This window comes from Sinocyclocheilus anshuiensis, unplaced genomic scaffold (genome assembly GCF_001515605.1).
Source record: "Sinocyclocheilus anshuiensis isolate Anshui unplaced genomic scaffold, SAMN03320099.WGS_v1.1 scaffold387, whole genome shotgun sequence".
Classification (NCBI taxonomy): Eukaryota; Metazoa; Chordata; class Actinopteri; order Cypriniformes; family Cyprinidae; genus Sinocyclocheilus; species Sinocyclocheilus anshuiensis.
The window spans coordinates 407,460-430,598 of record NW_015549624.1 but is presented as its reverse complement, the minus strand read 5'-3'; the positions used below and the strand labels follow the sequence as shown (position 1 = coordinate 430,598).

The 23,139-nt window shown below is 37.1% G+C and overlaps 1 protein-coding gene across 2 annotated transcripts in view; it reads left to right on the top strand.

Annotated features, from left to right (window-relative positions):
• grm8b (glutamate receptor, metabotropic 8b) overlaps positions 1-23,139 on the top strand; it is a 219,130-nt gene that overhangs the window by 116,323 nt on the left and 79,668 nt on the right. For both annotated transcript variants that reach the window (XR_001630917.1, XM_016448445.1), the window contains 3 exons: positions 18,013-18,148; positions 19,746-19,900; positions 19,988-20,125. Coding sequence is in view for 1 of the 2 variants with exons in the window: in XM_016448445.1 (XP_016303931.1) it covers positions 18,013-18,148; positions 19,746-19,900; positions 19,988-20,125 (429 nt within the window). In the remaining variant the exon portion in view is untranslated. The remainder of the gene's footprint in view (positions 1-18,012; positions 18,149-19,745; positions 19,901-19,987; positions 20,126-23,139) is intronic.

Genomic DNA, 23,139 nt, shown 5'->3' with positions numbered 1-23,139 from the left:
GGATGCAATAATCGCATGCCAATGTGCATTGGCTTGTTTAGTTTACATTCGAAGTAGATTGGTCCCTCTAAGCGAGATCCCAATTCGTCGGTCATCCGACGTGACGTCTCCGTTCCCTCCTTCAGTGAACGAGGGTTACCATACATAACCGAGACATTCAGCAGCAGAGCTTCTTTCAAATCACTATCTACAGCTCTTTCCCCATTTTTTTTCTTCAAGTTAGGTAATCTAATTTGAATGCAAATGTGCGAGCAGTAAGCGAGAGGGAACGCGCCTTTAAAATATCAATATTTATTGCATCTATTTAAACCGCTGGGTTGGTATAACATTGGATATTTAAAAATGTGTCCATGGCATGTGTTTGAATTGTCACTGTGGATTATATTAAATGCACTAGTTATGTATCCAAACTCTCAAAGCCTTCAAAAAAGACATTAACACCAGTCAAGAGCAGATCGCTGTGCATTAACCACATGAAAGCATTTTCTGTCAATCTAATGCTATGCAAACACCCCATCCTGGGTGAAAATTGTCTCCGCACCCACTCGTGTCCTCTGGGACGTGTAATGGGAACGAATTGTGTCCTCTTATTTTTCCCTAATGTTAAGAAAGCCGTGCACGGCTCTCAAAGGAGATCACCAGACGCAGTGAATGCAAAGACGAGCTGATCCTTAAGGCTGTTCTGATCCTCAATCTTAATGTTTGGCATCTGGAAGCTTATGATTCGGTTGTACTTGTTCGCTAGAGGATGCATGTACAGTAATAGCAGAACACGACACTGGACACAATCATTAATTAATTATTCTCTGTGTTGAATCTATGCATTACTGTAATGTGCTATAAATATTAAACATATACTAATCCACATTTTATTATGCAGTATGCAAGGTGAGGCAGTTATTTTACATTTTGAAGTACAGAATATTCACTTTGAATAGCAATTCAAAATCATGTGCTGTATAAATATTAATAAACTTTTTACTATTTAGTATGTAAGCAGAGACTTATTTGAAATCTCAATCAGCTGTTGCTAAAATTACAGAAATATTAATTAATCATAAAGTGTTATGGATTTGATACTGACCAGCATTTTACTATTGCATCTGTTATTGGTGATAGTTAATTTAACATTTTAACACTTTGAATGACAATTTGACATTATGTACTATATGAATACTGATAAATCAACTTTTTACTATGAATATACAGTATAAGTAGAGAATATTATTTGAAATCTTAGTCAGTTGTTGCTCAAATTACAGAAATACTATTCTTGAACAACAGTTCATCATAAAGTGTTGTGAATTTTTAATATTGACCAATACTTTACTATTTACATTGTGTACATAGTGACAGTTACTTGAAAATTGCAAGGATTTTTCACTGAAATTAAAAGTACAGAAGCAATACATTTACTTAATATTAGATGAAAGTGTGCTACAGTGAAATAAAATCGTGTAGGATTTACTTTGAAACAGTTTTCACTCAAAAATTGATAATTGAATTCTCAAATAATTACAAAAGAAACAGTAACACATTGAAATAAATATGACATTTTAAAAAGTATAAAGACAGAAATAGTACTTCAACATTTCTTACAGTGTTTATGAAAACTGATAACCAAATATATTACTACACTGAACAAAATTATAAATGCAACACTTTTGTTTTTGCTATGGGCAGGCGTATGTTATGGACAACGAACACAGGTGCATTTTATTGATGGCATTTTGAATGCACAGAGATACCGTGACGAGATCCTGAGGCCCATTGTTGTGCCATTCATCCACGACCATCACCTCATGTTGCAGCATGATAATTCCTGGAAGTTGAAAACATCCCAGTTCTTGCATGGCCAGCATACTCACCGGACATGTCACCTATTGAGCATGTTTGGGATTCTCTGGATCGGCGTATACGACAGCGTCTAATCAGCATCTTGATATGCCACACCTGTGAGGTGGATGGATTATCTCGGCAAAGGAGAAGTGCTCACTAACACAGATTTAGACAGATTTGTGAACAATATTTGAGAGAAATAGGCCTTTTGTGTACATAGAAAAAGTCTTAGATCTTTGAGTTCAGCTCACGAAAAATGGGGGCAAAAACAAAAGTGTTGCGTTTATAATTTTGTTCAGTGTATTTAACTTTGAAGGTACATTAGAAAGTTTGTTAATTGACCCTTTTCACAAAAACCCAAACAATAAATAGCGTTTTGTGGCTCTTTAATGTGTCGTGACAGATCGCTGTAGTGCCTCAAGTGGCACGTGAACCGATCATCTTTTCATATTTACTAGTTATAGCACGAAATAAACATGAGTGAACATCAGAAGGTATGTTGTTTCAACCTGGAAAGACGTCAGTACACAGTACACAAATTTTTTTTAAGTTCAAGTCCACTGACGTCAATCTACTCTCCAGTCTGGTTTGTTTGTCGGACAAAATGGCAGATTTGGCTTTATGATTGGTCAAATCATCCCCATGTTCTCACACAGTGAAAAATACATTGTGGAGCAAAGAGTAAACTGACAACGTGCCGACAAACAAAACAGAGCAGGTTACTTCCGGTGTGAAACAAGGTCTCAGCTTTCAAATTTTGTCATTTTTTTAAAGAAATTCAAACAATAAATAACGTTTTGTGGCTCTTTAATGTGTTGTGAGAGATCATTGTATTGCCTCAGTTCAAGCGGTGTGTGAACCGAATCGTCTTTTCATATTTACTTAAAGCACGAAATAAACATGAATGAACATCAGAAGAACGTATTTTATTTCAACCACGGAAAGACATCAATACACACCAGTTTTCAAGTTTAAGTTTGAAGTTAATCTAATCTCCTGTCTGATTTGTTTGTCGGACAAGATGGCAGATTCCATGTTATGATTGGTCAGATTGCCTGTCAATCAAGCCCTTTACGAACTGAAATGAAAATTACATGGATAAACAACATTTTACTCTTGATTATGTAAGTAGAGAGTTCATTTACATTCTCAGTCATTTGTAGCTGAAATTAATTACAAAATACTGTATTACTCAACAACATTAATTAATACTTAAATGACATAAGTCAAATTAAGATCTCTGTCCATTGTTGTTGATATTAAACTTGCAGGGATCTTCGAACAGTTATTTCAAATTTTTTTGAACTGATTGCCATGGCATTTTCAGGCTTGTTACAAATGAATACGGTCAGCATCCTCTGCTTAATGCAGTGTGATGTGGCAGAGATTCATTTATAGCACGGAAGCCCCTCTCCTCCGGTCCCAAAGTGTCTTTCTACAGCAATTAACTGTGGAAAGGTTGATCTTAGACGTGAGCGGGCAGAGATGTGTCTTTGTCTACAGTACAAACCCACTGCTGTTTCTCTTCAAAGGACGGATCAGCCTCCCCCAGACGACACTGCACGTTAAATGGCGATAAACCTTGCAACTTCCTACCTGAAAAAGTTTGAAATAGAGTTTTACTGTAATTACTGCTCCAGTGATTTTGGTAGTTATAAATGAGCTGAAGTAGATGTAGGCTGTTACTCCTAATAAAGAGGAATCTTTAACCTTTTACTATTAATTTCCATAATTCATATTGACCTTTTATATAACAGGTGTAGGGATTCAAACCCTACATAGCCTGTTGTCTTCTAAGGCAGTTTCATAAATGAAACGTATAATGATTTGAGACACTATACAACTGATTCATAAAAGTAATATGAGAAGAAAAATGCAATAGTTTAATAAATAGTAGTACAATATTCAGTATAGTGCACACAAATTTGGGGCAAAATAGTATGTTTTTAAATGAAAATATTTAAGTAACACTTTACAATTATTCTTGATTAATGTTGATTTCTGCATATATATTTTTTATTATTTTTAATGTTTTAATGTTGTTTTTTCATAAAGTCAAAAGTGTTACAACTGTCCTGATATCATAAATATAATGATACAAGTTTGTAAAATGTCATGTGGTGTGACCCAAAAAAGTTAATATTTGTGAAAAATAAATAAATAAATAATTATACAATTATTAATAATAACAGTATTTAATCATATTTTTAAATGGTTTACTTATTTATTTATTTATTTTTTGTTTATTTGTTTGTTCGTTTTAAACATACAGATATAAAAATATTACAGTTTCAAATTTTCTGATGGGAAGAATTTCAGAACACTAAATTCAAACATTTGAAAGTTTTTATCTGTGAAAAACAGAAACTTAACCTTGACCAAAACTTTTTGCTCAAAATAACCCCAAAAACTTTGATATCTTTTTTAATGATTAAATCATGATATTTATTTAAAAATACATTGGAAGAAAAAAAAGATATGTACAGTAAGGTATTTAAGGAAAATGTGCTTACACTACAGGACATTCTTAGAGTCATTAAATTTAAAATGTAATATGTTTTTTGTTTTTTTTTAAATGTAATGCTTTTTTTAAAAACACATGAAACCAACATGAATACAAACATGTTCATTTCTAAGATCTTAACAAATTTTCCTTTAGTAAATACTATAAAAATGTTTTTCAGCTTCGCATATTTACGAATTGCCTACCTATTGAAACAGTGTATTTATGGTACTTAATGAGGCAGCTCACCAGATTTAGGAACAGAGCACAGTGACAAAGCCGAAAACCTTTTTAACTGACTTTTATACGCATTAGCACAGAACTTTTTTTCTGTGCTAATTATCTCGACTGTGACTGCAGTCATTAGGTATAACATACAGTGTTTTGTACAGATGTGAGTGTATCTCTTCCTACAGAAGCTTTTGTTCCGGTTTCAAACATTTCATCGCATGCACAGTGTGGTATGCATTTGTGGCGGCTTAAGCACGCCGCACCGCTAATGGCTGCCACGGTTTGCGTGTGAAACACAAAAGCCCTCGCTCCCACGCTCAGCGCACTTTTTGTGCGACGCTGGCTGTGCTCGTGTCTGAGGAAAAAGGTGAGATTGTTCTGCTGTGTGATAGCAGAACCAGGCTGGCTTCTGCCAAAATATTGAAAGGCTGTATGAAATGAACAGTAAACAGTGGAAAAGAAAATTTGGCTGTGATGTCTGAAGGCTTCAGTGTGGGATTTATTTTCAAAATGTACTTGGCATTGATTGTATTAATATTTTAAAGGCTGCCTAATGTCTTTTAGCTGCGTTATTTGTGATATGAAGGGAAACTTTTGCCCATTAAAAAGTTTCATCTTTAGCAGATTTGTCAGTCTGAAAGCAGAACTTAATGTAACTTCGTGTTAAGAGGTTTTATTATGCAAAACAGAAAAAATACTGCATTTTCTGTAAATGTAATGATACATGGGGCAACTTTTTGAGCAATGTTGCCGAGCGATGTTGCTTGGGCACTTTCCCATTGAGTTTCATATTTACTTAAAGCACGAAATAAACATGAATGAACATCAGAAGAACGTATTTTATTTCAACCACGGAAAGACATCAATACACACCAGTTTTCAAGTTTAAGTTTGAAGTTAATCTAATCTCCTGTCTGATTTGTTTGTCGGACAAGATGGCAGATTCCATGTTATGATTGGTCAGATTGCCTGTCAATCAAGCCCTTTACGAACTGAAATGAAAATTACATGGATAAACAACATTTTACTCTTGATTATGTAAGTAGAGAGTTCATTTACATTCTCAGTCATTTGTAGCTGAAATTAATTACAAAATACTGTATTACTCAACAACATTAATTAATACTTAAATGACATAAGTCAAATTAAGATCTCTGTCCATTGTTGTTGATATTAAACTTGCAGGGATCTTCGAACAGTTATTTCAAATTTTTTTGAACTGATTGCCATGGCATTTTCAGGCTTGTTACAAATGAATACGGTCAGCATCCTCTGCTTAATGCAGTGTGATGTGGCAGAGATTCATTTATAGCACGGAAGCCCCTCTCCTCCGGTCCCAAAGTGTCTTTCTACAGCAATTAACTGTGGAAAGGTTGATCTTAGACGTGAGCGGGCAGAGATGTGTCTTTGTCTACAGTACAAACCCACTGCTGTTTCTCTTCAAAGGACGGATCAGCCTCCCCCAGACGACACTGCACGTTAAATGGCGATAAACCTTGCAACTTCCTACCTGAAAAAGTTTGAAATAGAGTTTTACTGTAATTACTGCTCCAGTGATTTTGGTAGTTATAAATGAGCTGAAGTAGATGTAGGCTGTTACTCCTAATAAAGAGGAATCTTTAACCTTTTACTATTAATTTCCATAATTCATATTGACCTTTTATATAACAGGTGTAGGGATTCAAACCCTACATAGCCTGTTGTCTTCTAAGGCAGTTTCATAAATGAAACGTATAATGATTTGAGACACTATACAACTGATTCATAAAAGTAATATGAGAAGAAAAATGCAATAGTTTAATAAATAGTAGTACAATATTCAGTATAGTGCACACAAATTTGGGGCAAAATAGTATGTTTTTAAATGAAAATATTTAAGTAACACTTTACAATTATTCTTGATTAATGTTGATTTCTGCATATATATTTTTTATTATTTTTAATGTTTTAATGTTGTTTTTTCATAAAGTCAAAAGTGTTACAACTGTCCTGATATCATAAATATAATGATACAAGTTTGTAAAATGTCATGTGGTGTGACCCAAAAAAGTTAATATTTGTGAAAAATAAATAAATAAATAATTATACAATTATTAATAATAACAGTATTTAATCATATTTTTAAATGGTTTACTTATTTATTTATTTATTTTTTGTTTATTTGTTTGTTCGTTTTAAACATACAGATATAAAAATATTACAGTTTCAAATTTTCTGATGGGAAGAATTTCAGAACACTAAATTCAAACATTTGAAAGTTTTTATCTGTGAAAAACAGAAACTTAACCTTGACCAAAACTTTTTGCTCAAAATAACCCCAAAAACTTTGATATCTTTTTTAATGATTAAATCATGATATTTATTTAAAAATACATTGGAAGAAAAAAAAGATATGTACAGTAAGGTATTTAAGGAAAATGTGCTTACACTACAGGACATTCTTAGAGTCATTAAATTTAAAATGTAATATGTTTTTTGTTTTTTTTTAAATGTAATGCTTTTTTTAAAAACACATGAAACCAACATGAATACAAACATGTTCATTTCTAAGATCTTAACAAATTTTCCTTTAGTAAATACTATAAAAATGTTTTTCAGCTTCGCATATTTACGAATTGCCTACCTATTGAAACAGTGTATTTATGGTACTTAATGAGGCAGCTCACCAGATTTAGGAACAGAGCACAGTGACAAAGCCGAAAACCTTTTTAACTGACTTTTATACGCATTAGCACAGAACTTTTTTTCTGTGCTAATTATCTCGACTGTGACTGCAGTCATTAGGTATAACATACAGTGTTTTGTACAGATGTGAGTGTATCTCTTCCTACAGAAGCTTTTGTTCCGGTTTCAAACATTTCATCGCATGCACAGTGTGGTATGCATTTGTGGCGGCTTAAGCACGCCGCACCGCTAATGGCTGCCACGGTTTGCGTGTGAAACACAAAAGCCCTCGCTCCCACGCTCAGCGCACTTTTTGTGCGACGCTGGCTGTGCTCGTGTCTGAGGAAAAAGGTGAGATTGTTCTGCTGTGTGATAGCAGAACCAGGCTGGCTTCTGCCAAAATATTGAAAGGCTGTATGAAATGAACAGTAAACAGTGGAAAAGAAAATTTGGCTGTGATGTCTGAAGGCTTCAGTGTGGGATTTATTTTCAAAATGTACTTGGCATTGATTGTATTAATATTTTAAAGGCTGCCTAATGTCTTTTAGCTGCGTTATTTGTGATATGAAGGGAAACTTTTGCCCATTAAAAAGTTTCATCTTTAGCAGATTTGTCAGTCTGAAAGCAGAACTTAATGTAACTTCGTGTTAAGAGGTTTTATTATGCAAAACAGAAAAAATACTGCATTTTCTGTAAATGTAATGATACATGGGGCAACTTTTTGAGCAATGTTGCCGAGCGATGTTGCTTGGGCACTTTCCCATTGAGAATGGGCAACAAATTTCTGTCTGAATGCTTTAGATCGGTCGTGGGCCCTGTGTCTCACATTGCTCAAAAAGTTGCTCCGTGTATCATCACCTTAAGGGATGCAAAATATATCGGTACCATATTGGTTATATTCAAGATTTCTAATAACAGTAATGATAGATCAGTCGTTTGGTATTGGATATTTAATTGGGCATCAAATAAATAAAATGAACTCTGAGAGAATATGGGGCTATAAAAATGCCAAAAATGAGCTGTGGACACATTAGCAAAATTTTGGCAAAATCTCACAGGCAAAAAAATTAATAAATAATTAAAAAAATAAACCAAGCCCTTAAAGCCAAGCCAAGCCCAAACCCTTGAACCCATTGCGAAAGCTATGTGTGGCAATCTGTCACCCTCACAAAATTTGTGATTGCCTGGATTTCTATTGAAATTACTGGATTTTGCCAGCAAATATTCACCAAACAATGGTAAATTTGACCTTGGCTTTAGTGAATGATATGAACTAGAAATTTGTTGAAATTGAATTTTAGACACGTCATTTTTAACATTTTACTATTTTGTGGTGTATTTTATAGTTTTGCATTTTGTACATTTAAATTAAAGACATTTGACTTTAAACTAAACAGAACTGTTTTTTATGTATTTTTTACATTAATTTGTATTTTTATATGGCAGATTAAAGTGCCCCTATTATGGGTTATGAAAGGTTCATATTTTGGTTTTGGGAGTCTCCAACAACATGTTGACATGCATGCATGGTCAAAAAACACTTTTATTGTCTTATAATGTGCATTTATTTTTACCTTACTTGCTCAACGACTCCCAAACGATTCGCTCATCGATTAATTTGCGTGACGCTAATCTGCGGTGATTGGTCTGATAAAGCAGCATTTGTGAGCGCAGTGCTGCTTTGTGTACAGCTGTTACCAGGGAAACAGCTATTTTTCCCACTCCAAAAGCGGCACCTAGTGGCGAAGAAGTAATTTGCATTTTCATTCAGACCAGCGCAAATTCGACTGATGGTTTTACGCAGCAAACACGCAGAGCGAGAAGCCCCTGTCTGCAGCCTGCAGATCTGGGGCGGGGCTGCACGTGTCGCCCCGCCCACAAGTCTTTTCATTGGTTGGCGGTATGCACCTAAAAAGATGGTAATAAATCCCCAGAAGAAGACGATGATGACGACGTAATGACGTTGAAGCATGTTTTCATTTCCGGTGTTCATATGGTGAGTACACGTGCTACGTCTTATGTGTAAATTGTTAATTTACAGTGCATAATGAGTACACAAGCTATGATTTTTGTCTAGTTTGTTTAATTAAAATGCCTAATTATGTAGTTGCGCTTAGTGTGTTGTTGAAAGGAGATGTGAAGTAGTTTTTAGGCCTCGTGTAAATTTACGGCCTTATCTCAAAAATAACATGGGCTGCGTTTTCTCCGATCAGTGTAGAATCATAAGGGTTTCAGGGAACACAGTCCATGACTTGTATATGAAGTGTGAAGTTATTGATATTGAAGGGATAGATTTCCCAAAATTAATCACTTAAAAAGAATTACAGGCCTGGTTTCACAGACAGTAACAAAATGCACATTTATTTTAGTTAAAAAAGCACAGACGTGCATTTTAGTTTTAAGCCTTGTCTGTGAGACAGGGGGACAGTAATAAGACGTGACAAAACTAACCAGGAGAAGAAATATAAGAGAAACTAATATTAACAATATACAAAGTATGTATATATGTCAGGATTTTTTTCTATGAATAAAATCATTCAGTGTAAAACAAGGTGCATGAAAGTAGGGCTTGTTTTCTATATTGCATACTGCTATATATGCACAAGATAAAACATTTGATTCTAAAACTGATGCTCAAAGTATAAGTAATTACCCGATTCGCTGTTTATATAAAATGTATAATTCATAAATATTGTTTCCAACTGCATTTCCTGTTTATCGTGGCGTTGACGCCATTACGTCAATAGCATTTGTCTGCGGACCAATGAAAAGACGTGGGGCGGGGCTGCACGGCGTGGATGCCCTTACGTTGCCACCAACCAATGAAAAGATGTGTGGGCGGGGCAACACGTGCAGCCCCGCCCCAGATGCAGACCCGCCTCGATCTGCAAACTGCAGACAGGGGTACTTGCGCAGAGCCGTAAATTTGAACCTATATATATTCCACGGGGGTAGCCTCACCACTCATAGAGTGTAAAGGTGTGTTCACGCCATATAGGAATTCCCGTAATTACGTGATTCCAACTTGTAAAAAGCGTTCACGTCCTCATAGAACTCGTAATTACAACTTGTGAACTGGGAGTTTTCTGAGAGCTACGACTTGTACCATGTGACCGCTGTACCACCTGACCACCGCAGGCTCTGTTTAGGCGTTGATAGTGTTGCCATAGAAAAGTATAATTACGAGTCCGAGGACGTGAACAGTTCCGAGTAGAACGTCACGTGCTGTCATCTCGAAATTACAGTAATTATGTTATGGCGTCAACGCAGCAGTCTCTGGGAAACACTGTAGCAGACTTCAGTAAAATGATGGGGACACAACACAAGATTGGTACTATACTGCTGTAGTATTGCTGTAAAAATTAACTTTAAACATTGATTCTTCACAGCCTCGTCCTTTGGCAGTTAAAAAAAAAAAAAGGATTTACCCTCACATTGCAGAGCACAGCGTCAATGTTTGAGGGAGGGGGGTTCAAGTTTTCCTGGGTCTGCGCAAGCAACAAGTGGTCGGGCAATATGGTAATGTTTCATGTTGACGTCAACATTAAAAACAACTAGTTTCAATGATTCAGAGTCGACTCTTTCTTTTGAGAGATAATAACTTTATACACGGTGCACTTTCAGATTTAAAACTTTGCAGGATGTTTTCATTCACTTTCATTCAGAGCTGTGTTACACACTGCATAAAAGGTTTTTAAAAAAAAAAATCCATAATATGGGCACTTAAAATAAACTTTACATTTTTAAATTTAGATTTAAATACTGAGATTTAAAAAAATCAATTTGACAAGTTTTCAGAAATTCTGAACACAAAATTCAAACATTTGAATCTCAGAAATCATACAAAAACTACTGCAGGCCAAAGTTTAACCTGAAAACCTTTTACCTGTGCAACACAGAAACTTGACCTTTAGTCTAGTTTTTGTACGAGTTCGAGAACACAATTGTGCCTCCATCTTCAGCAAGACGTGTCTGTCTGTCTTTCCATTGAACTGAAACACTTTTTGTAGTATGTGCACACTGCAGCTGCTGAATTCACTGTAAGCACTGAACTCACAGCTGGCAAAATCTGCTAATTTATGTTGCCTATTAAGCTTGATGGGAAAATGATCAAAAATTGTAATGTTAATCATCCAGAATGCTTCTCAGCTCCTGCCTTTAAAATGAAGCACAACCATTTTCCTTTTTAATTACTATGAACCATGAAACACAAAATCTGGCATTTAGATCCTGCACAGCTCTTTTTTTTTAAAAACTCAAACACAGGCTTAAAGAAACAGACATCTTAGACCCAATTTTACTAGCCGCTCCACTGTTGAGTGATGTGAGATATAGATCGTGTTGTTGTCTGATTATTTTATCAAACAAGTGACAATAGACAAGATGCCGCAGGCGCTGATGCCGCAAACAATCTTAAATTGTTTGAGATTGCGATTGTGGTACCACTGTCGCACACAACGATGTGACTAATGCAACTGCAAACTCTTAATGCCTCGGGCGGATTTGACACCGGGAGCTTTAAATAAGCTTCCTTGCCAGACGTGGTCGCCGACCTATTCAGAGTGCTCTGATTCTTGTGTCACGGCCTGTATGAATATTTTATAAGTGGCGGGAAGCCTGGAGTGTAGCGGATTCAGAGGTGAACGACATGGTGACGATAAAGCAGTGTTTGTTTATGAACTTCAGATGAACTATACTTAGTTGACTCATCACCTGCACAAAAATGTAAGTGCTGTTACAAAACTTACTGCCAAAATGGGGAGCTGCCTTCTAAAGCCCTGTTTACACCAAGAGTGTGATCTAATGTTACATTGTTTCTCTGTGTTGTTATTTTAGTTGTGGTGTGGACTTTGTCTCTGTGGCATTTTTAAAACATTGCTTGTTTGTTCAAGTATCCTGACCAGGTCAACATAACAACATTAACTCAACCAATAGAGGGAGATTGGGGGTGGAGCAATCTGTTTGCTGACCAATGACAGTTGGGGGCGTGTTTTGAGAAACCTGTTTTGATAAGTCATTATCGGTCCGATATTAAAAAACCTCTTAAACCTGTAAAACCTTTGTTCATCTTTGGAAGATAGTTTTGATGAAATCCTAGAGCTTTTCAACCTTAATTTTATGAAGCTACGCATATGTCGTGATACTCTCTTGAATGTGCATCAAAGACTGGCACGGAAGAGAAGAAATTGAGAATAAAGTCTTTTTTTTTTTGTTTTCTTTGCACACAGAATTATTCTCGTAGCTTCGTAAAATTATGGTTGAACCACTGATGTCACATGGACTATTTTAATTATGTCCTTACTACCTTTCTGGGCCTTGAACGTTTCAGTTGTGTTGCTGTCTAGACATGTGCCGGTATTCGGTAATGCGATATATCACGATAATGAATATGCCCAATATTGTTATCGTGGGCACTTCAAAATACAGAGAATAAGTAAGGGATAATCAACTGATCGCTGCTTAAAATTTTCATAATTATAAAATTGGCAGATTTTACCTTTGTGGTTTTAAGACAAGTCTTAAAGGGTTAGTTCACCCAAAAATTAAGATTCTGTCATTAATTACTAAACCCATAAAACCTTCGTTCATCTTCGGAACTCAAATTAAGATATTTGTGATGAAATCCAAGAGCTTTCTGACCCTGCATAGACAGCAGCAGAACTACCACATTGTTCAAGGCCCAGAAAGGTAGTAAGGACATTGTTAAAGTAGTCCATCTGACATTAGTGGTTTAACCGGAAGTCGTTATTTTTGTTTTCTTTGCACACAAAAAGTATTCTCGTAGCGGCATAAATATTAAGGTTGAACCACTGATGTCACATGGACTATTTTAATTATGTCCTTACTACCTTTCTGGGCCTTGAACGTTTCAGTTGTGTTGCTGTCTAGACATGTGCCGGTATTCGGTAATGCGATATATCACGATAATGAATATGCCCAATATTGTTATCGTGGGCACTTCAAAATACAGAGAATAAGTAAGGGATAATCAACGACTAGCCGTGCGTTAAAGGATTTTAAATGCACGACGTGGAGGCAAAGAACCGCCCGGCACGAAGCGGAGGTCATTTGCCAAGTTATAAACAAGTTAAAACTAGTATTGCTCTTTGCAGCACAATATTTGACCAAATGGGTAAAAATGAGTTATTTTCGTCAGTTTACAGTCTATAGTTACGGCACGTTAGCGCTAGCATTCTGCCAGCTTCAAATCATACACAGAGATGAAATAGTGCGGTAAGACCACATTTATTTGAATTAATTATAGCATGTATTTCAATTAATTATCGATCGATCGTTTGAGAGAGAGAGATGACAGTTGTGTGTACCTGCTTGCTGTGTCTGCGTGTCTCTCTGTACAAACAATTACTTCAAAAACAGCGATTTTACCATCGTTGCTGGGGAATATAATGTAGTAACGATCTGCTATTTTATTAATGAAAATCAGGGCGAAGCATTTAACAAGTTTGTGTGTGTGTGCAGCGCAATCAGCGATCTCTCTCTCTCTCTCTGTGTGTGTGTGTGTGTGTGCGCGAGTTGTTATAGAGCAAATTTACAAAAACAATTTCAACAAACATGAACAAAAATAAAATCAGCAACCGATATCGTAATCGGCCAATTTTGTTTGGAGAGGGAAAAAAAACAACAACTCTGAATCGGCTATGAAAAAAATCATGATTGGTAAAAAACAAAACATGAACCGTTTTCATTTCTCTACAAGACATGGTGGTGTTTTAAATGGATGCCCATTTTCCACAAGTTGATATGATACTTTAGGGTCTTAACTACATCTGCTCCAGTGTTGAAACAATGGCGGACTGATGACAGCTAACACGGGGGTCTAAGGTAAAACGCTAGTGTCAACAATCGTGGGAAGGGCCTGGGTCTGTGTGATGTCACGCAGACAAGAAGCTGAGAACGGCTTGATTTGAGAAAGGGGTAATGATTTTAGGAGATAAAAAAAACACTGGGTGGATTTTTATCATTATAGGGTGGTTGTGTATAAGGATTTTAAATGCACGACGTGGAGGCAAAGAACCACTCGAGGCAAAGCACATTTAAAATCCTTTAATGCACGGCTAGCCGATGATTATCCCGCTTATTCCATGGTCATTTGCCAAGTTATAGACAAGTTAAAACTAGTTTTGCTCTTTACAGTGCAATATTTGACCGGAAGGATAAAAATGACAGTTATTTTCGTCAGTTACGACTCGTTAGCGCTAGCATTCTGCCCGCTTCAAATCATACACAGAGATGAAATAGTGCGGTAAGACCACATTTATTTGAATTAATTATAGCATGTATTTCAATTAATTATCGATTGATTGTTTGAGAGAGAGAGAGAGAGATGACAGTTGTGTGTACCTGTGTGCTGCATCTGCGCGTCTCTCTGTACAAACAATTACTTCAAAAACAGCGATTTTACCACCTCGTTGCTGAGGAATATAATGTAGCAATCTAGTATCTAGGCTAATTTATTAATGAAAATCACGGGGAAGCCGTTGACAGCAAGTTTGTGTGTGTGTGCAGCGCAATCAGCGATCTCTGACCTCTCTCTCTCTCTCTCTCTGTGTGTGTGTTGCATCTGCGCATCTCTCTGTACAAACAATTACTTCAAAAACAGCGATTTTACCACCTCGTTGCTGAGGAATATAATGTAGCGATCTAGTATCTAGGCTATTTTATTAATGAAAATCACGGGGAAGTGATGACAACAAGTTTGTGTGTGTGTGCAGCGCAATGAGCAATCTCTGACCTCTCTTTCTCTCTCTCTCTCTCTTTTGTGTGTGTGTGTGTGTGTGTGTGTGTGTGTGTGTGTGCGCGAGTGATGCGTGTTGGTTAGTGTGCATCAATTAAAGCAGCACATTAATATAGAACGGTGATTAAACTGACTTGGAACTACCTGTGCATTAAACGGTTTTACTGCATACCTGCCAGCCAATCAGAATCCAGTATTCAGAAAGACCATGGAATAATTATTTATAACAAATTATTCAGAATTTTTAATGCATTTTAAGAATACTTTTCCCATCAACTGGTCACAGTGCACAACACCGCATTAAAGACGCGTGCGCACTCTGATTTAAACAAGCACGGATAAAAAAAAAAAAAAGGTTTGCATGCTTCTGTACCTAATTTCTTCTTACCTAATTTTGTAAAGTTCTGAGGTTTAATTTAGGAAACAGGCTTTTGGGTACACTTTAAAAAAATGACATTGTTGTCTTTATAAAATCTTGCTACTTTTTTCACACAGTATAGGCCTTCTATATGCCGTTGCCTTTATATGTTGGGAGGGGACCATCATATTTGGGGCCTCGTGATTTATAATGTTTTTTCAAACCCCTGTGCAAAGTGTTTGGGGAAACTGTCGCAAATTTAAAATAAAAATGGGCTGTTTGGTAGCAGTGTGCAGCAATTTAGTTCAGTGGGTAGCATTGTCACCTCACAATCAAAATATCCCCGGTTCAAGTCCCGGTTAAACAAATACTTCAGTTTCTACCATGGCTAAACCAGGTGGCCTTTCCATGTTCTCCCTATCCTGATGTAGGTTTTGTCCCACAATCCAAACACATGCAGCATAGGTGAATCTGGACCATCTGTCCAGGGTGTTTCCCTGCCTACACTTTGCAAAAAGAACATCCATCCATTTTCAAAACCTTGTCCTACATAGTATTGCAAGAATGCTGGAGCCTATCCCAACATCTCAGGCCATATGCTTTCAGACAAAAAGGTGCAAAAGCTGTCACTGGGGAAGTACCCTTTAAAAAGGTACATCGTTGTACCTCATTTACTCCTAAAGGGTGCATTTTAGTACCTTGAAGGTACCAAGAGTGTATATATTAGTACCTTTAAAAAAAACGTACTGCCCCAGTGACAGCTTTTGTACCTTTTTTGTTGAGATGAAAGGAATAGGAAGAGATTCAGCATCCCCTCGACCCTACGTACGACAAGGTTTGCATAATAGATGGATGTTTTCTCCAAGGGCAGCAGCAAGATTGTGAGGTTGCATCTTGTTTCCCCAAATAAGCCTCATTCTTCAGTCAGACATGACATCTTGAAGTGTGCCCCATGAAGATGCCCTGCCAGTCGACATTATCGCCGCACAGCATTTCAATTACATGATGATGACTGAATTGCTGACAAAGGCAAACAGCCACCATTAAGGAAAGTATGACGATGGCGCTTATCCTTGAAAGGACACCCATTTGGCATAATCACTGGGTGTCTTTGGGTGAATTGGGCTTCATGATGGCTTCCTGAGCTGCTCTCGGGATGGGGCCACCACAGCTGTTCATTAAATGGACTGTAGTGGCAAGAGAGCCTATTTGGAGGGGTACTAGAGTGTTTAACACAACCCGTGAAGTGCTAATGCTGTAATGGAGGGCTTAGAGACAAGATGGAGGGTTATTATAGCCACACTTTACGCAGTGCAGTGGCCTGATTCCATATCAGTGCTCCTTGCTGCAAATGATGTTGCTGGTGAATAAATAAATAAAATATGTGAGAGACAGCGAGCACGAATCTTCCATTAGTGTGACTGTTAGACTGTCTGCGATGTATTGAAGACCTGATCAGATCTTGACGACATGACTTGTCACAGTTTTGTTGCCGCATCTCTGAATGCGGAAACCGAATTGCTGTTGTGTACATTTGGGTGGATATGACGCTATGGCCGAAGGTTTTCAAGGATTTCGAGTCGTGCGCTTTCTGAATTGCATTAGGCCGAGTAAATAAGCCGGGACGTGTTTGACATCACCTCGTGTTCCCGCAGGCACCTTAGGCAAGGTGACACTATCAGATATCATTTGAATCTAAACACGCTTTCCTCACTCCGCTGAGAAAAACACTGAATCTGTTTGTTGTTTTCTGATCTCTCTGTATCTAATCTATGTGCGTCCCTGTCCGTTTTATAATGGAATAAGTTTCCGTTGCCGCCCCTGTGTTTTCATCCTTCCTTCCGTGCTTTCTGACCTTCTCATGTCCTGTCTTTCTCTTTCTCTCTTTGTCGCTCTCTTCTTCTTTCATACTCAATTTCATTCACAATATCCTATTATCTTCCTTTCTGTCATCCTTTTTTCCCTGTTCATCATTTTTTTGTCTCCATTGTCACCTTTTCTTTTCTTTCGTCCCATCTCTTCCTGTCATTTTTTTCCTCTTATCTAATTTCTTTCTTTTCCTATTCTTTCATCTCCTTTCCACTTCCTTTTCATTTCCTTTTCCTTTCACTCCTTCCCTCCTTCCATTTTATTTCCTCTTATATTATTGTTATCCTTTTGCATTCTCCTTTTTAACTTATCCTTTCCTTTCCTCCCTTCATTTAATTTATTTTATCCAATTAACTTCCTTTCTCTTTCTCATTCCTTCCTTTCCATTTCCTCTTTTTTCCCAATTTTTATCCAATTTTCCTTTCCTTTCCTTTCCTTTCCTTTCCTTTCCTTTCCTTTCCTTTCCTTTCCTTTCCTTTCCTTTCCTTTCCTTTCCTTTCCTTTCCTTTCCTTTATCCAATTTTCCTTTCCTTTCCTTTCCTTTCCTTTCCTTTCCTTTCCTTTCCTTTCTATTCCTGTTCATTTCCTTTTATCCCTTCCTTCCTTTCATTTCATTTGTCTCATCCAATTGTCCTTTCCTTTTCCTTCCCTTTCATCCCATCTCTTCCTTTATTTTTCTATTATCCAATCTTGTTTTCCTTTCCTCACTCTCTGCATCATTCATTCTTCCTCCTCTTATTCTCTATCATTTTCTCTCTCTCTTCTGTCACTTCCTGGTCTTCTTTCTCTCAGGCGGTGTGTGTATTGCTCAATCTCTGAAGATCCCCAGAGAGCCCAGACTGGGAGAATTCGACAAGATCATCCTGCGGCTACTGGAGACACCCAACGCTCGAGCCATCGTCATGTTTGCGAATGAAGATGATATCAGGTGTCTTTATCAATAGATGTCTTTCCTTCCTCCTATTCACAGATGTTTATTTAATAAATAATAATGGTAATCTGTCCTGGTAATATGCTGAAAAAAGAATAGGCCTAAGAAGGGTTTTATGAGCAATTTACACATTTCCTTTGCTCCTATTTTTGGTATATATATATATGGATATAAGAAATAAAAAGAATGTTTGGTAACACTTGGTATAGGCATCAATTACTACAATTAACAATTACAATTAACTTGTTGCTTATTAGCATGCATATTGGCTGTTAATTAGTACTTATAATGCACATATTCTGCATGACCATATTCTACATCTTTAATCCCACACAAGACCTAAACTTCACAACTACCTCACTAACTATTAATAAGCAGTAATTATGAGTTTATTGAGGCAAAACTTGTTGTTAACAGTCAGTTAATGGTGAGAACTGGATCTTAAATTAAAGTGTGGCCGAATGTTCTTACTCAAATATTTGAGTTGATATTTTTTCTATTTTTTCCCTTTTTTTTTTTTTTTAAAGTCAATAGGCTTTAGTTACCTCACAAGTATTAACCATGATTTGCTACTTGCCTTGCTAGTCAGTGGCAGGTGGTGGGACATTCTCATTCTACAGGGTATTTGGTTGGTTGTACTGCAGTTGTACCGCAACATGATTCTTCAATATATACTACCATTCAAAAATTTTAAGCCAGTAAGTGATTTCTCAAGGATCATGAGTAATGGCTGCTGGAAATTCTGCTTTGCCATCACAGGAATAAATTACATTTTAGTAAATTATAAATTACATTTGTAGTATTATTTAATAATATTACTGTTTTACTGTATCAAATAAATGTGATTTACTTGATCAAATAAATGCAGCCTTGGTAAGCAGAAGACACTTCTTATGAAAAAAAATATATATATTTAAAAATCTTACCATTCCCAAACTTTTTAACAGTAGTGTATTTGGTCCTTTTACTTGGGAAAGAATATATAAAATATGTGGAAACTTTTAGAAGTAGACTTGCATTTAGGTGGTCTAGAAGTTAATAAATGCATTGGAAATGCACTAACACCCATAAGAAGTTAAATTTTTACTTCATAGGGTCTTTAAGTCAGATCTGCTGAAAAGCTACCAATTTTGGACAAACCACAGATAGTATTTACCTGCGACTGTCACAGAGTTAAATTGAAGATGATGCAGTCAAGCTGTAAGTATTGGTCTTAGGAGAAAACCTCAAGAACTGGTGAAGTCAGCTATTTCCTATAATGTGCTGCCTAAGGCCTGGAGAACTCATTTTAACATGATACACTTTTCAGTCATTTTTGGCATGGAATTTCTTGTACCTGTAGCACAAGATCAAATCACATCCCCATATTCCCGAGAGCCATTGCCCTTCTAAGCCTATTACATGATGTCCTTTGGATGCTTGCCTATTACACTGATGACTTCAGACCAATTTCCAATTCTAAGTGTTCTAGCAGAACACTGTTGACCTCAGAAAATCAGAACAAACAGGTCTGCTTGAAGGACATTTTTAGGTTCCTGGGTTTTATCCTTACTGTCTTACATGTGGATGCCTATTTTGTTTGCTCATCTTTCAGACGTGTCTTGGATGCTGCAAAGCGCAACAACCAAACCGGTCACTTCTTGTGGGTGGGATCGGACAGCTGGGGCTCTAAAATATCTCCAGTCGTCCAGCAGGAAAGCGTGGCAGAAGGTGCTATTACCATCCTTCCAAAAAGAGCATCCATAGAAGGTAAAGGTTCCTCTAATATATAAATTCTGATTGAATGTTTCTTTTGCAATTTCAATCCAATTCCAATGCTTTCATACTTATTTCTAGCCTTTGACAGATACTTCAAAAGCCGCTCCTTGTCCAACAATCGACGGAACGTTTGGTTTGCAGAGTTCTGGGAGGAGAACTTCGGATGCAAGTTAGGGATGCACGGCAAGCGTCCCGGCAGCCCCAAGAAATGCACTGGTATGAGAGGGTTTTGCATTACTGTCTCTCAGCCTGGTTTAGAAATTACACTGTTACTGAAAGAGTTCTGCTCTGCCTGGGAGGCAAAGCAGTCCATCATGCTGACATCGGATTGGACCTCTTTGAGGATTCAATGTTTATCGTGGTTGAGAAGATCAATGGGGACATCAGGCACAAGAGATTCTGTTTAGACAGGATACTGGTAAATCCTTAAATAAACAGAAGAATCTTATTGACGTCTACGCATGCTAACATGAGCACACACACACATAGGAGGTCAAAATCTTTCCGTCTTTACAATCTGACAGTCCTTCCAAACTCTGATTGATTTATTCAAAGACTACCTGGGTTGTTTAAGCAGAAGCTTAGCTTTTATTTGATCACCTCTACATTTATGGCTGCTGTGATATGTATGTTTGAAAAAAAAAAAAAAAACACTAGTTTGGTTTCCTATCATTTGTACTCCAACATAAGTCAACATGAAGGCAACCTGTTTTGCTTCAATAATGTGATCAATTTTGAATATTTAGAAGTTGTTTTGGAACTGGAACCAGCTTTTTGCAAGTCACAATCATGTTAACATGCATATAGTTTACATCTTGTGGCAACACTATTGAAACACTATTTTAATGTTTTTAAAGTGACAGTTAACCTGAAAATGAAAAAATTCTGTAATCATTTACTTACTCTCAAGTTGTTCCAAACATGAAATGTATGAGTTTATTTTCTTCTAGTGAGCACAAAAGAAGATAATTTGAAGAATGTTGGTAAACAAACCATTGCTGGTAGCCATTGACTTCTATAGTATGGAAAAAATACAATGGAATTCAATGGCTACCGACAACTGTTTGGTCACCAACATTCTTCAAAGTATCTTCTTTTCTGTTCAACAGAAGAAACTCATACAGGTTTGGAACAAGTGGAAAGTGAGTAAATGATGACAGATTTTAATTTTTTTGGGTGAACTAGCCCTGATTGGCCCCATTCACTTCTTTTGTAAGTGCCAGTAATAGTATTCCACATGTTTTCTCAAGATAAAATTATTTGCAGAAGTTAAGTGCTGTCAATTAATCTGAACTATTAGACCTGGAATATTCCTTTAAAGGTGACATATCATGAAAATCATACAGATGTTTTTTAGCAGAGTATCTGAGGAATGAGCTGTAAAGGCACAGCCCTATTCTGGAAAAGGGGACAGGGAGCAGCAGCTTGTTTGCATTTAAAGATACATGCACGAAAACAGCGTGTTTCTGCTTCCACTCAAAATAGGCAATTTCAAAATTATATAATAAATGATCTGTGGGGGTATTTTTAGCTGAAACTTCACAGACACATTCTGGGGACACCTGAGACTTATATTATATATTGTAAAAAGGGGCATAATAGGTCGCTTTTAAAGTAGTAAAAAACACAAACACACAAATTCTAAAGTTTATCTCAATTTAAGCAGGTTCACCATGGCGATAGTTTTGCTTTTGTCTCCTATTGTCACTTAATTCTGCTTCTTTCCTTTATGTACCTCTTGTGTACACCTACATAGAGCAGATGGATATTTGGGGTCCTTTTATGAAAGCACAGTTATTGTTCTGGCACGGTGATTTGACATAATGAGAATAATTACATAGCTGTGGATGCGGCACACGGCTGTCTCTCTTGCCCTCTCGCTCTCTCTTTCTGAATGATCTGTAAGGAGATGCTCAGACTATGCTTCACTGCAGATGGATGCCTCTGTCAACAGCACGCTAGCAGAAATGCTGATTACCATCATCTATTCCTTAAAGAAGTACGAAGAGGGAGAGCTATTAAGCCATGACAAAAAGATGCTCATTTTGTCACATAACAAAAACAGACACCGAGAGATCCCAGCTGTCAGGGGCCACGCAAGGCTGGGGCCGAGGAAATGTAGATTTGAATAGAAGCAATGAAGATGCCCGAAGACACACACATAAGGACGCAAATACACCATTACATCAGTTTCTAAGTATTCAAATACTGCAAAACAACATGAAGTGGCATTAGCAGTGGATTTAACTATCAAATGTAATGTTTGCGAGAGGAACGACATATTCAGTGAGATAATATAGGAAGGAACGTTTTACCCATCAGTATGTAACTCATACTGGACATTTTTTGGCATGAATAATGCTTCACTTTTTTTATGAATGTCAAGAGGCTCAAGTGTGTGCTCTTTTGAACCAGTAAGCAACAACCCAGAACACCCTAGCAACCATCCATAACACCCTAGCAACCACATAGAAATGTTGTTTGAGGCTCTTTGTCTAGTAAGCAACAACCAAGAAGACCCTAAACATCATCTAGCAACTCCCTAGCAACCACTCAGAACACCCTAGTAACCACATAGAAATGTTGTTTGAGGTTCTTGAATTTGGCTAGTAAGCGACAACCCAGAACACCCTAGCATCCACATAGCAACTCCTTATAAACTGCCCAGAGCACCCTTGCAACAACATAAAAAAGTTGTTTGAGGCTCTTTAATTTGCCTAGTAAGCAACTACCCAGAAAACCTTACCAACAACATAGCAACATCTTATAACCACCCAGAACACTCTATCAACTGCATAGAAATGTTGTTTGAGGCTCTTGAATTTGGCTAGTAAGCAACAACCCAGAACACCCTAGCAACCACATAGCAACTCCTTAGCAACCACCCAGAACACCCTAGCAACCACATAGCAACTCCTTTGCAACCAACCAGAACACCCTAGCAACCGCATAGCAACTCCTTAGCAACCAACCAGAACACCCTAGCAACCACATAGAAGTGTTGTTTGAGGCTCTTGAATTTGGCTATAAAGCAACAACCCAAAACACCCTAGCAACCACATAGCAACTCCTTAGCAACCAACCAGAACACCCTAGCAACCACATATAAATGTTGTTTGAGGCTCTTGCATTAGGCTAGTAAGCGACAACCCAGAACACCATAGCAACTCCATAGAAACCACCCAGAGCACTGTAGCAATTACACAGAAATGTTGTTTAAGGCTCTTGAC